The 15852-nt window shown below is 36.0% G+C and overlaps 1 protein-coding gene across 1 annotated transcript in view; it reads right to left on the bottom strand.

Moving 5' to 3' along the window:
* Positions 1-15852, bottom strand: part of CCDC146 (coiled-coil domain containing 146) — a gene marked incomplete at its 5' end in the record, with an annotated part of 67824 nt that overhangs the window by 28433 nt on the left and 23539 nt on the right. The window contains 2 exons of the mRNA XM_082762067.1: positions 3708-3917; positions 9494-9576. Of these exons, the coding sequence (XP_082618193.1) occupies positions 3708-3917; positions 9494-9576 (293 nt within the window). The remainder of the gene's footprint in view (positions 1-3707; positions 3918-9493; positions 9577-15852) is intronic.

Below are 15852 nucleotides of genomic sequence, written 5' to 3'. Positions count from 1 at the left end.
GCTGGGAATGCAGACACAACAATAGTTGATAGCAAGTTCAATTGTAACCTGATTTACTTATTACTTCTAGTTCTTTACTAAATAAACTATGGATACAAATTTAGCTTTTCATTTTGTAATTACTGAATGACTAATCCAGAAATAACTGCAAGCATTGAAACAATTTTCCATATTTGTAATGCTTGTACAAGGACTAAGTCAGTTTTGCAATGTTGACTTGCCTGCAATAGCACACAGGACTTCATGAATAGCTATTTTGCTACCTGGATAAATGACTGTGAGGGCTGTAGGTTAGACTGGGCAGTTGAAAGAAAATTGTTCTCAAGAATGAGGCACCCTTAACCTCATCTATAATCCCATTACAGATAATTTTATTTCAAGTTAATAGCTTACTTTTTAAAATATACTTTATTTGTTTACTTTAACTCCCACAGGCACTAAAATGAAAAATTTAGTGAAATTAAAAATTTCCTCAAGCTAGAACACATCCTTGCTGACCACATTGATCCTTTTTTTGTTCTCTTACTGATCTGATTTTTTCAGATTATATTTGTACTGAGTGAGGTACTTCAGTCCCAGTTATATGAAGAAGCTTCAAGGGTTTGAATGCAATTGAACCAGAACTGAATTGGGATCGATATTTTTCCTCTTTGCTACATTTGCCCAATATTATTTAGAGGAAGAATAATTCTGGAGTCAGCTCTGGGTCTGGGGTAGTGGTCCAAACTTTATAATGTCAGCAAAATTTTTTCCAGCTGTTATTTGCTTCCTGTGCTTGGCGCATAAGCCCTGTACAACGGTAAAACAGAGCAGGAGTATAAGCTGGAAGAAGAGCCACATGTGTTTGTTGGAAGGATGTTGCACCCCTGCAGTCACCTTCAGAAAGGATCCCCAACAGCTAAAGCACTTCAGAGCTGCTTCTGAATAGCTCATGCACTTATTTTTATGCTATGAAATGTCACAATATTTCTGAAAAAATGCTGATATGACAGTGCTGCCAGCAATTTAAATCATTTTATTAAACGATAAAGAATCAAAAAAATAGCACCTTCAGCTGTTGAAAAGTGTACCTGATCTGGAAAAAAATGTTTACAGAGGAAAGCAAATAAGAAATGCAACATGGAAGAGAGAATATAGAAAACTAAGGGGCAAACAAAATCACTTTGCCTATGTTATGGTATATCTTCATGATTCTTGAAGAGAAAAAGCCAAGTTTACTGTTGTCAGTTTTGAATATGAGTCGACAAAGGTTACTGAATGACATTAGCTATCAGAGAAAGTGAAGGGAGGCAGGACATAAAGACAGCAGGGAATAGAGAAATGCTTCCAAGAAAGAAGGGATTAGAGAAACAGGGAAATGGAAGGTCTGCAGAGGCTCTTTCTCAGCAGTATTTCTGAGCAGACAAGATCTTAGCCAAGACTAAAAAAAAAGATAAAGGAATAGATAAGAGACGTGGATATTCCCTTCAAAAGCTTTTCCCCTTCAAGTTTCCTGCCTGGTATACAGCAGAAGGTAAATAAGCAGTATGTTTGTTTTTGGGCTAAACAGCCATTAGTCATAATTCCCAAAGAGAAGTTTTCTTGCAAGTGCCAAGCACATCTGGGACTGTTGTCCAACACAGTTGGACAACGAGGGAAACTGTGCTCCAGAGAGATCAAGGGTCAAGATCACGGGATTCCAGCCTTCCCAGAAATTAAGGGAACCTAGCAGCTAACTTACAGTATCTTTGATGAGGTTTGCCCTCAGTCTGTGACACTGCCCATGCACACATATATCTCAAGACGTAATTTTACTATGTGGACAACCAGATGTATAGTTCTTCATTTCACATTGATGTTACTTTAGATCACCTGCTATGGTGAACTCTAAAAAAAAAATCAGGGTCCAGAACTCTATTCTGGACCCTGATTTTCACTATATTTTACAGGCACCAACCCATCGTTTCTTTACAAACATGTGTTAACATCCATTTTCTGGTTTTCTTCATAGCTTCATAGCTTTCTCATTTCCACACTTACATTCTTGTTACTTGCCAGAGCTGAGAGGGATATTAGTGTTGGCATAGGGTAGAATGAATAGGATTGGCAGCATACATATCTATGTGGCTCAGCGGGAGAAAGGAGATGCTCAAGGAAGAAGGATCAGCTGAGGATTCCTAAATACAGAGGAATGCATTTGGCTCATGAAGTCCTTGCCTCACAAACAGCCAGGGGCTGTGATTTTGGTTGCTCTTAGATACTGCACCATATGGACTTCTGGTCAGACTGTACAGATGGTTTTGATCTCATGCAATACATAAAACCAAACAGAGGAAGTTTCTTATTAAAGTGAAACTTTTTTTTTTTTTTTTTTTTTCCACACTATTGCTGACCCTAAATAGTATATTTTTAATCCACACTTTTAATCCACTATTTTAAATTCAGATATAAGAATCAATGCAATAAATGTTCAAGGGTAATTGAAGCTATACCTAACCTGTGTTTCTACAGAAATCTCCCTTTGACTAGAGGTAGAAAATAGAGTATGAGTAAATATCCCCCAAACATAAAAAACCCCATAATTTTTCGGAAAAACAATGCAAAATTATTGAAAAATATTTGTAATGTAAAAAAGGAAATGGGTAAAAAGCATGATATATTGAAAAACATGTTTTTGGACTGCTTGCAAATTTCAATAAATTCTGTTTTTAGTAATTATTTCAGGAAATCTCATGATGTTTAGCTATCTCATAAAAAAATGTAATTTTTTCCAGATGATTCCTCTATTGCTCCCAGTCCCAATTTGCTTCCTTCTCAAGTTTCTTTCTCTCTTAGAGCAAACTTTTGGCTCTAACAAAATAAAAAGTCAAGAAAGAACTGCCAGAAAAATCTGCTCTATGCAGTTTGTACAGTGCCCTTCCTCTCCTTGAAGAAAAATAAATTTAACTGCTGAGTTGCTGAGATTATTTATTTGTGTTTATATACCAACTAAACTGTTTTGAAGATGGGCAAAAATAGAAGAACCCCACAAAATGAAAATATGAGTTCATCTCTGTAGGTACATATATTTAAAATAGCACTGTCTACCATTTTACCATAGAAGCTTCAAGCACAATACACTCATATGCAGATAATTAAAATGTAAATAATATCAAGCTTATTCTGGACTTTTGCCTTTTTATAGAAATGTCAAGTATTCACACCTTTCAAAGCAAATTTCTAATTTTTCAAATATGAAAGTATACAAATACTTCTCCTCCTGTAAATAATTGAATAGAAAAACCTGAATAAAGTGTGCTTCTGATGTTTAAAATAGTGTTGGGCCCATTTATGACATTGTTTCCATTAAATGCCAGTCGCCAGGTCTCTGAGTCTCTGAGACACTTTATATTGAAGGTGTCCTAGACTAGAATTGTTGCCGTAATTTTTGCCTACCTAAATTTTAATCATACAATGCAATAAATCTTAAACTGTATTTCAAAGGACACCAAGGCACCTTCTAAAATTTAAATTATCTACAAACCACTCTATAAATCACACTTCAGAGTAATTTCATTTATCACTAAAATGTTGTGGTTACTACGGCAAATTCATGGCAATTTGCTTTATAATAACTGTCAAGAAATGTATCCATGTAAGATGGCGAGGAGACTGAATAATAGGTTACGTTATTATCTTTCTGGATAAACTATACTTAAAATAAGTGGAGATTGACCATTATCACCTACCATTTCACTCTGAACTGAATTTCATACTCTCTTTCTTTAATAGCATTGTATTCATTTTGGCAACTAAGAAGTTGTTGTCTTATTCGACAAACTTCACTGGAAGATTCTTCAGGGAACTGTTCTGCTTTTTCCAGTTCATGTTGCTGTTGTTCCAGGTTTTCACTAAGACGTTTGGCTTCCTGCAATAGCTGGATCTCAGATTTCTGTAAGCTACATTGAATAAAAAAATTTAGAACTGGTCAATAAGAAGCACAAGCTTAGTATTTATATTTCCTTACCTATCTATAATGTTTAAAGAAAGGTTTTGAAGATGAGACTGGATTGAGCCCTGAGTAATCTGGTTTGATCTAATAGTTGTCCCTCTCTTGAAGAGGAGGTTGGACCAGAGACCTCTTGAAGTCTGTTCAAACCTGAATTATTCTATGAACCCATGAGAACAGTGGAATTTTATGTGATTTTTTTTTTTTCCTGCATGCGTAGTGTTGGTATGGGATTAATCTCATCTAATTTTAACCAGATGCAAGGTTAGTTAGTTTACATTACTTGTCTAGCACGCCCTAGTATCAGTGAAGAGACAACATTTCAGGTAAATACACCCAAGTCAGATCTGAATCAGTGTGGTGACCAAAAAAAGCAAGGTATTCACCAGAACAGGGCCCATGTGGGCTATACAACACCTCTGGGCTATACAACATCTCCAAGCTCTAAGCAAACACCTGGACACTGACTCAGTGCTGAACTACACCTTGCTATCACTGGAGTGTCACTGGTAGCTGAAGTAGCTCTTAAGGATACCCAAGCTGCAGTTACATTTGTGGACTCTCTGGAAATGTATGATAAGACTTGTAGAAGTGATCAATTATCTGATCTCACTTGCTTCTCCAAAGTCTGGATTCACAGAAACAAATTGTAATAGCCTTTCAATGCTAAAAGACTGGTATTGATAATATGCTTAGGAGCCTTTGTGGTGACAGCTGAGTAATTGATCTTAAAGGCTGTTATTAAAATACACTGGTAATTATGGAAGAGTTTTAAGGGGAACTGCAACATGAAAATTCTTATACAATGCAAAACATATAAACCTAGTCTTCATGATACAAAAATCATTGTATATAACTTCTCAATATTGTCACAATATAAGTTTTATATAATGGCCCATTACAAATGATGTGGAAGAATAAAGAACTCCATCACTTACCCTTTATTGATTAAAAATATAAATAATTTATTATTATTTTTTTAATTTTTAGCATATTTTTTTAAATCAAAGCAATTTATAATCTCCAATATTGAGAATCTCTAGCAATTTCTAACTTAAAGATGACATTTCACAGAATCAGAATCACAGAATTATCTAGGTTGGAAGAGACCTCAAAATCATCGAGTCCAACCTCCGACCTAACACTAACAAGTCCTCCACTAAACCATATCGCTAAGTTCAACATTTTGAAGGTCTTTTAAAGACCTTCAGGGATGGTGACTCCACCACTTCCCTGGGCAGCCCGTTCCAATGCCTCACAACCCTCTCAGATATTAGGAAGTTCTTCCTAATATCCAACCTAAACCTCCCCTGGCACAACTTTAGCCCATTCCCCCTTGTTCTGTCACCAGGCACATGGAAGAAAAGACCAACCCCCACCTCGCTACGGCCTCCTTTAAGGTACTTATAAAGAGCAGTAAGGTCACCCCTGAGCCTCCTTTTCTCCAGGCTGAACAAACCCATCTCTCTCAGCCAGTCCTTGTAGGACTTGTTCTCCAGACCCCTCACCAGCTTCGTTGCCCTTCTCTGGACTCTTTCGACCACCTCGATGTCCTTCTTGTAGCGAGGGGCCCAAAACCGAACAAGTACTCAAGGTGCGGCCTCACCAGAGCCGAGTACAGGGGACAATCACTTCCCTAGACCTGCTGGCCACACTGGCATACACATTTGTGAGCATATTACAGGCTAAGCAAGAACAAATTACATATCACAACAAAGAACAGGGCTAACATTGTAAATATAAAAAAAAAAATACAAAACTAACTATACTGCACAAACATAGCAGAAATAACATAAGAGGAAAAAAAATTGCTCTGTGTAACATTTCTACTTAGATAACCACTTCCTTTTTTTAAAACAGAGAATAAGAAAACCACAGACTTGAACAGGATACAAGAGCATGTCTTTATCACGAACAAAGAACTTCATGTGCTGATGTATTTACATAAATTTTTAATAAAAAAATAAATTGAGATATCCATGCAAGATCCTATATAATAGTTTGATCTTACTTACATAAGTCCAAAATAATGAATCTGAACTGGGGAGAAAATATAATTGGACACAATAATACACACTCATTTAAAATGTATTCTTAAATAAAACTAAAATTTTACATAAAATTTCATAAAGGTAAGTGCAATAAAAACAAAATACTTATGATTTACTTTTTATAGGTAATAGAAAGTTAAAAAAAAAAAAAAAAAGAAAATGCTGAATCTGGACCAGACCTTGTTCACTGTAGTTGCCAACAGCATTTTTTCATGTGAAGATTTAAATTCCGATGAAGAAATAACTGGAAATATACACAATGTGCACAAATAGAATCCCATGAGTGCAGAAATATGCTTGCTGAGTCTGATGTGGCAGCTTTGGGATTTATGAAGTGATTAAAAATTTCACTGAAGATAAGGCTTAAGAAGGCTTAAGAAGATAAGACTCCCAAACTGTCAATGAACTATCATTACCTGACTTTCTTACAGCTTGGCGCATGAGAATATTCATATTAGGTTCCTAAACCCAGATGATAAACATGAAATTCATAATTGGGCCACATGACTGTATATGAATAAACGAGTTTTCAGGGATGAAATATGAGCTCAGGTACTTAAGCTTCAGGTGCAGCCCCACTTCAAAGAGGATGGGTGAGATGGCACCAGAAAGGGAGGACAGCCTGTTCCCAGAACTTCAGTAGTGCAGCAAACACAAGTTCAGAAACATATAACAGCTTGAAGCCGTGTCAAAGATGTTATCTGCCAGGTGACATCTCTCAGCTTTCCAGAATGCTGAATTAAGTAAATCTGAAAGGACTATTTACCACTATAGGTAAAGGACCACACTATAACTGTGCGCTCTAGCAACAGCCTTAAAAGTGATCTGCACACATACTAATTGCATTCATCATATTAGACAAATCCATACCAGAGAGATCAGTTACAATAGTCTGGTGGAACTGTCACGAGGATCTACACTTTTTAGGAAAAGGTCCTTCACTAAGACGGTGGTTGGGTTCCTGGAGAGGTGGTTTGTGACCCATGCCTGTTACTGTTTAAGAGGCATTTGAACAATGTCCTCAATAATATGCTTTAATGTTTGGTTAGCCCTGAAACAGTCAAGCAGATGATCTTTGAAAGTCCCTTCCAATTGAACTACTCTACTCTACTCTACTCTACTCTACTCTACTCTACTCTACTCTACTCTACTCTACTCTACTCCATTCTACAACATTCTACTCTAATTTCCAGTCTGAACTTCCCCTGACACAGCTTCATGCTATTCCCTTGGGTTCTACAACTAAAAGAAAAAACACACATGACTTGAAGACCTGCTCATCCAGCATAATTTCTTTCCACATGTCATCGTAACAACACTGGTACACAGAAGACATTCTGCATTGCAGACTAAATAGGGAAGAAACAAAATTTAACTGTAATAGGTGGGAAAAAAAAAAAGTTATTGCTCCACAGAATTGTACTGCATATTTAAAGGTGAAGAAATAAAAATTAAAAAATTGTATTGATTCTTTTGAGTGTTTGATTATAGGAAAAGAACAAATGCTTTATAAATTATCACAAAGGGTCATGCTCAGTACAGGCTGAAAAGAACATGATGTGAGTTATGAGTGCACTAGGATCTTTTAGTATTTTTCCTGCTCTTCATAACTGTGACTTTTTCCAAGGTTGGGCAGGGCTTCAGCTGACTGAGACCAACAGCATAAACATATATTGAATCCATCATCAGAACTTGGTTTTAGGCAATGGAAAACAACAATAATAAAAAACAGATGCTTACAGATGTCTGTTTAAGGAGGAAGTGTATGGACCCTTTCTCTTTCTATTGAGACTTTCTCTTTCTAATGGACTTTAGATACTGAGTTGGATGTGCATGTCTACAGATGTCAACATATTGAGAAATGAATCCCATCTTTAATGTCTGAAAAATCCTCAAAATATTACAGATATTTTGATGAATTTCTGGTAGTTTACTTCCCTTGCTTTCTTTCAGTACTAAGACAAATGCATCTGTGGGAATTATCATTAGTGCTAATTCATGTGTGTTTTTTTTTTCACTTTAACATATGGCTACATCAACGTTAAAGAGTGCTACACAATGCTCTCTGACTTTTGTGTAGAAGTATGGCAGTTATGTACTACTGTAAGAACCACAGAAAGAATGAGATATGTAATTTGTCAACTAATATTTTCATGCTTTTTGTGAATGGTGTTTACAGTAGTTATATGTATGAGAGAAAAGATGGTAAAGTCTTGTTTTCTCTCAGGCCCTATTCCACTTATAATACACACAAAGAAACTGTATTTATATAGAAGAATGTTCTATATAAAGGAATTCTATACAAATACACAAAATAAAATAAGTAGCAACATGATTGTATTTTTTCCAGCCAAAGACTGAAAAATTCCACTGGCTAAAAGTAAATCAAGATCAGCAGTTACTGGAGTCCTCCTTCAACTCCATGAATACTGGTGTAGTAGAAAACTTCTCAATCAACTAGTCCCAAATCCACATAACGTTTTTAGCTCTGAGCTAAATTTACACTTTCTAAGGAGTTGGACTGGTTTAGAAGTTCTGGTTTATTTTTCACTTCTCCAAAACATTTGCCATGCACTAATCTGAACAAAGTCAGATGACTTTTTGCACAGCCAGGGCCATATTCTAGATCCCCATTTTATGGGGATGAAACTAGAAGAGTTGGTCAACCTTAAGGAAAACTTGGTTGTCAGGATCAAACTTTACAGTCACAAATATGAATTACAAATATTGAAATAGTGCTGCTCTGTCTGTGAGACATCATTCAGTACAGTGCAACTGTACCATCTCGTCCCTCTTTTTCTTCCACTCCCACAAAACCTGCTCAAGCCTGAACACGATCCCTTCTCTTGTCTCCTCTCTAGCAAGCACCAGAGCAGGGCAGACTCACAACTACCACACTGAATTTCAGAGTTTGAATCATATTTTGAAGCTTCAGGTTATAACCTTTCAAATTTCTTACCAGACCTGTCTGATGTGACTGTGAATATCCTCACATCTATTTAGCTGTGAAAATAGTCTTATTTTCCTTCTTAAAAACAGGCCTTTATCTTCTTAAAAACTCTCTAATATGTTGGCTCAGCAGGTTCGAGTCTTGTCATGTTACAATTCTGGCCACATAATCTTCAAATGTATCTTTATTTTAAACTTATGTATTATTTACTTCAGTCTGTACTTCCTTCCATTGCCATTATTCTTACGTTTATATTAAAAACAAAGATATTATATATGAGCATTTATAAACCTCAGATTATCTTGAATTTTTGTGTTGAACAATATTGTTTTTCTCCTCTTTCACACTGTAAGAAATCACTGTAAGAAAATCTTAAGTGAGAATTAGGCCTCAACATTATCAGAAAATTACTTTAAAAATTTAATGTTTTGTCTATGCAAAGTCTAAACAAAGGCAGAGTGTAAGTTGTAAAATCAAAAATTCACAAAGAAGCAGGAGATCTTTAGAAATCTGTAAATATTGTACCTTATCACAGTCTCATGCAGCAGGGTGTACTTCGCCTTCAGCTCAGCTACTTTGGAGCCTGAGAGTTTTCCAGCAGAAAATAGCTATGGAAGGGAAACAGACAGTTATGAAATCTTCTAAGCACTAATGTTTTCATTATGCTGCAACTTTTTATAACTATAGCTGGCTGTCTTTTTGTTTATTGAGTCTTTGGTAAGATACCAAATTGAACACACAGATGAAAAGAATTTTATTTCTATAATAATTCAAAGCATAAATAAAATAATATAAAGAATGTGACTGTCATAACTACAGTGCTACCTGCACCAAATTTTCTTCTCTGAGCTTCTGTCTATATTAACATTTCAAGATAATTCTGTCTTGACTTTGAACTGAAGCTCTAAGTCACCTATTGCCCACATCGCTTCCCTGGGCTTGGTAGATACCAGCTGGCTTGTATAGGTGAAACTGAGGCTCAAAGCCTGGTTTGTGCTCAACCATCATCTCCGTCAACAACATGGTTGTGAGAAGGAGGAGCTTGGCTCAAAGTAGATCACCCCCAAGCCCCAGAAGCCACTGCCATACAGAATGCACTGCCTTACATATCCATGCAGGTCTTCAGCAAACACCAGGAGCAAACTGCTCCACCTACTTAATTCTACAAAAAACACGTGTGAGCAGCAGCTTATTCACCTCTTGGGTGATTCCTCAGATGCCTTTAGGGCAGCAGTTTGGCCCAATGAGACAGTCTTTCTGGTACAAGAAGGGAAATAAGGAATAAATAGGAAATAGAATAAGAGCCCAATTTTGCCATGGGGAGAAACCACAGCAGGAATGCAATACAGTTTCCTGGGATATGTATTTAGAAAACCTTTTTTTCCTCCTCTTCCAGTTACAAGTAAGGAGAATTAGGTACATTCAGTGAAAACACTTAAGGTGACCTGGCTCTATCAAAGTTGAATTGTTTTTACAGTCTGGAGCCAGCCTTTTGGGGCAGTAAGTCAAATCTGCAACTTGTATGGAACCTGTCAAAAAATGTGGTTGTGCAGATCTCCTGAAATAAGAAACAGCAGAAAAGCTACTGCACCACCAGGAAAAGCCCGACAGTCCTACTTCAATCCTTACGTTTGACAAAGCTGCCAGGTAAACTCCTTTTCCTAAACTGAACTAAGGGCCATTTGAGAGACTCATATGTGGTCTATTCTGTAGATGCTGTTTCCTGAATATCTAGGAGAAACTGTCCATAACCAGTCCTACAGTCAGGAAGCAGAACTCAAGTGAATATGCCAAAGGAAGTATATATTTTGTTTATTGCTGTTTGATTTATTTATTCTAAGATTCCCTGCAAATTATTTCAGGATAGCAAGGACGATCCCTATTTTCTGCAGGCCTGAGAAAAGAAAACCAGAGCTGGTTTTCATTTGTTTGAATGAGATTAAAGATAAGCCACTCTCAGATATTTATTTTGGCATCATTTATGAGTTAAAGATGCTGTTCACTTAAGTTCACATTACTAACTAGCTCTGCTGTGAGAAAGAAAATATTCCCCTGTCTCGACCCAGTAATTTCTTAGCCTCGTGTGGAAGTGCCATTTTCCTTTTCCCATGCTCACCTTATTTATGCCTCTGACTTCCAGTTCTTCTTACTGCTTAGCTTCTCACTGCAGACATGGGCCATGCTTGACAATGTTTCCATAGAAATAAACTTACTTGTCCTTGAATGCGTGTCTTTTCCTTTATATAAGTTTTCTACACATCTTAACACTTAATGTCATGGTTCTATTCAAAGCTAAGAACTCCAAACTACTAAGGCTGGTCCTACATAGTCTTGAAAACCACATAAAACAGGCTGTATGAACTGCATAACCAGCATGTCAAAATGGGGCAATGTTTGTGAAAAGTATCACCATACAGTTCCCATTACTGTAACTTTATCTAGAGAACCATTAGAAAACCAGCAGTGTTCTACTCTGATCCAAGGATTTGTTACTGAAGCCCAGCACAGTGTTTTCTCCAAGATTATTGGGAAGGCAGAAGAGAAAGAACAGAGGAGAAGAGGCAAAGGCTCGAGGAGAATTAATCAGTTGTGGAAGAAGGGAGGAAAAGTGTGAGCCAACTTCAGAAAAATTTTATTTGTAGTCATAAAACAGGATGAGGTATGATGTCCCTGATTTATGGATATGCACTGCCTTCAAGCCTACTTTTCCCACTTACACGATAGTGGGAATCCGTAAATTAAGTGAAACTCAGAAGCTATGTCAGCTGAAACAATTCACTGAGTGCCTAGAAACGTAATAGCAGTTGTGAATACTTCTTTTACACATTTCTATCATGCTGATGAACAGTAGATTTCCAGTCCCTGTATGACAACTTGTACCCACTTGGACCTGAAATTAAGGTTGTGCACAGTAAGTGGAGAATGAACAACAGTTGTTTTGCAAACTATACTGAAGACAAACTTCTTTTAGAGCCATTACTCAATGGACAATATAAAGGACAGAGTCCATGTTGCTTGCCATCAGGAGGTCATGAAACATCCCATTTCCAGCTGTGATGACTTTGGTTTCTACTATCTAGAATGGAAATAGGGCCAAGAAATTGCCTATCCCTCTATCTGCTGAAAAGGCTACCTGCAACTCCAAAGTAAAGCTCCTTTTGTGGCCATGAATGTCCTCCAGCCCAATGGCAATGGCAGGAGCAGGCAATAAGGAGGATGAAAGGCTCAGGCAGAAAGATTTTATTTTTGGTATGTAGTGCATGATCATGCAGGGTGTACACACTGTACTAACCTGTTGTTAGTACAAGATTTTATAGAAAAATATATAATAGCTGGGAAACAGCAAAGTAGTTCTGCCAGCTGTAGGTGGATGCCACTGGCATAAACAAGGATGAATTAAGTTCTAATACCTGAATGCAAATGCTGAAAGCCAAACGTAAGTATGGATAGAGTCACAAAAGACAGTACAGCCCCTTTGTACCTAAATGCACCTCTTCTTGGACCAGCTTTTATGCTCTTACCTGCTTTAGGATCAGATTTTCACTGTGTTTCCAGCAATTAAAGTGAAACACCTAAGTTATACATCCATTACTTTGCTAGTCTGACTAAACACCTGTAATTCTTTCTTTAGAAACTTGTGACAAATGCCATCAAATGACAGACAGCCTACTTGAAACAAGGAGTTTCACTTAAAAGACAGGAAAAAAATAAGCAAAAAAGATACCATTTAAATATACAAACCTCTCACCTAAATCTATCCTTCATTACAGACCTTTATTCCTGTGCTCAGGAATAGCACAAAGCCAGGTTGCCTTCATTTAACCAGCAGAATTTTAGGAAGTCAACTAACTTTTCACTGAGTCTTTCTACCAAACTTCCTCTTTCTCAGGAAATATATTACCCCTGTTAAATCTCCTCATTTGAGCACAAATACAAATGACTGTGTATTTCCGTGCTTTTTCATCACATGCATTGCTAAATTGGGGGTTTACCCAATGACAAGACATTTCACGGGTTTAACTTCACTTGAAAATGATCTTGCATTCAGGCAAAGTTCAAGTTAAAAGTAACTGTTCAGATACTATTCTAGCATTTTTTTTTTCATATAGATTATTCTCAGAATATTTTACTTTTTATTACATAGTATGGAAACAAACACATTTGGCCTTCTTGGCTTGTAATCATAGACCTTGCATATCATCTGTCTGTGAGGACACACTTCTGCCCCTGACATTCCATTCCAGGTCATCTCCTCACATATTTTTTCTATATTTTTTTTACAAGGACAAACATCTTATGATGGAGAACAATATAATCCACTAACTATCTCTTTAGTAATCAGAATAGCATGTGGAAAACTATAATCTAAGGGCAAAGATCCATAACAAATGTTTGCTCAGGAGGATAATTTTTTTACTTATATAAACCGACTTAAATAGGGATACTTGCAAGAGTGAGAGTTATTTCCTTAGCTAAAGGCTGAAACATTGAGTCTCACCATACAACCTTCAAGTCAAAATATATATAAATTTGCCTTTTGTTTTTGTTTACGTCAATTTGGCTTTAGAAGAAGCTGTTGAAATCAGAAATGAAATCATGTCATTAACTTCATGTGTCTGTGCTTACAATGGATTTTTTCCTGAACAGTTGATAGGATATAATAAGTATTCTCTTTCTACTCTTTAAAAAAAAATATCTGGTAAGGCTAATACAATTAACAACAACAACAACAATTAGACTAATTTAGCTGAAACTTAAGGCTCTGAACTGATTAGTCAGTGCACAGCTGTAAGAACTATATTGTAAACAAATCCAGAACAATTTTAACAAATCTGAAAGATTCCTTTGCTTCTCAAACTCCATTGATTTGTACTAGGAATGGTTACTTATCTCTACATAAAACTGAAGAAAAAAAAATCTACTATTTTTAACTTTACAGATTGCACAGATAACACATCTGTGGAAGGAAAGAAGCCAATGTTAATATACATACATCAATACGAAAGAACTTTGTGTAGTATCTTGCAAGAAAGAAGTTTGCAACAGGCTCTGTAATTCCTAGCTGAATGATTTTTGTGTGTTTGTGTGTGAAGGAAAAACATGTATCCCTGTATCCATACTTTCTAGACTTTACCTGAAAATACCACCATGAATCCCGACGGGCTTTTATCTGCCTGTTAATTTTGTGCAAGTAGTCCTCCTTTTGTTGGCTCACAGACCTACTCTATTCTGAAATCAGGGACATAGATAACATCTCTGATAGGACCTGTAAAGCACTATAGTGTATGGTAGTAGTTATACCTAAGTCAAGACTTACACTGGTGTAAACACTAAAAAATCAAGTGGGAATATGAAACCCACATATTGAATTTATGGATGTCAGTTGCTTCTCTAAACTGCAGGTTTTGCACTTGGATCTCAGAGAAGTATATAAAAATTCTTGTAACCAGATGCCATAATATAAAACATTTGTACAGCTTTATTACTCAGGTTCAGCAGTAGATTTATTTAAATATCACAAGCTAAATTGGAACTGGAATTCATAAATATTTCTTTTTACCTCTATTTCTGAATGTTCATGATAGATGAGTCATACTTTCCTTTGAGAGTCCGTCTAATGTGTATTAGGCTTACCTTTGCCTTTACGGTCATAAAAGGCATGCTTTTATGCTTGATAAGTAACACATTAATTCTTAAAAGGCACTAGAGACAAAGCACAAAGTTTTATTTCTCTATAGCCAACTGATGTTGGCTATGGACACAGATATAGATATTTCTCTTTACTAGCCATGTCATGGTAAAAAACAACAACAACAACAACAACAAAACAGAATACTAACATAAGTTAAATAGACAAGTACATACAAATCCTGAGTATACACACACTTTATTCCATTAATCTGCACCTACACTCAGATTCAAGAGGACCTAATATTTTGATCAGTAAGAACTGAGATAGGTGATCTGACACATTGCCATAGCAGTGTAAATGAAGAATAGCTCAGCTATGTAATTAAAATCTGGATCTGACATTGATTTGATGATTGTAATTTTGTAAAAATGGTTGTGTTTACTATATCTATCAGTGGTTAAATAAAACCTGTATTATTTCCATTATATCCATTAAAAAAGTACATACAGTCATTAACACAACCATGTTTTAAAATGCAGCATAATGCAAGTTAATTTTTAAAAAATATTTGAAATAGATTAAGTGAATATTCAGTTCCCTGATGCTTTTCACCTCATCCAGAATAAATTTGATCTTGTGGGCAAATTTTTATATAAAATGATTAACAAAGCTTAGCAGTACATATGTACATATGACTGAATTACATTATCAAAATATTGAGTTTTAACAAAGAAATTACAGTTTCTGACATTTCATCCTGATGGCAAAATAAAGTTAATCACTGGTTTAAGTGATTTAAGTGGTAGTCCTCCTTACAATGATTCTGGTCTAGTAGCATTTATAAAGAAATACATCAACTGTTAGCATTTCAAAGACAACAGAACCTTTAATATAGCCAGAATGGAACACAGATTCTAATATAAGAAGGTCTTAATGATAGTTTGGAATTGTCTGACTAGCACTCAATAAATGGCCATAAACGCACAATCTCCAAAGATAAAAAAGACACTCTGGGTTAAAACATACTGTGATTGAAGTGATGTATGATAACAGCTGTGTCCATAAAATATAAGGAAAATAAAAGCAAAGAGAGCTGAATTTACAGTACAAGTTAAAGAATGTATTCAATAGATGAAGTTAACCAAAGAAATCAAATAAAGCATCAGTAATCAATGGAGCTAGAAATAATAGTGATTTTAAACAAATTTTAGAAAAAGTAAAAGCTGTGATTCAGGTGTATGTGTACTGCAAC

The sequence above is a fragment of the Aythya marila genome (assembly GCF_965140915.1).
Source record: "Aythya marila genome assembly, chromosome: 1".
Classification (NCBI taxonomy): Eukaryota; Metazoa; Chordata; class Aves; order Anseriformes; family Anatidae; genus Aythya; species Aythya marila.
The sequence above is the reverse complement of the archived record's forward strand: the minus strand, read 5'-3'. Positions and strand labels throughout refer to the sequence as shown.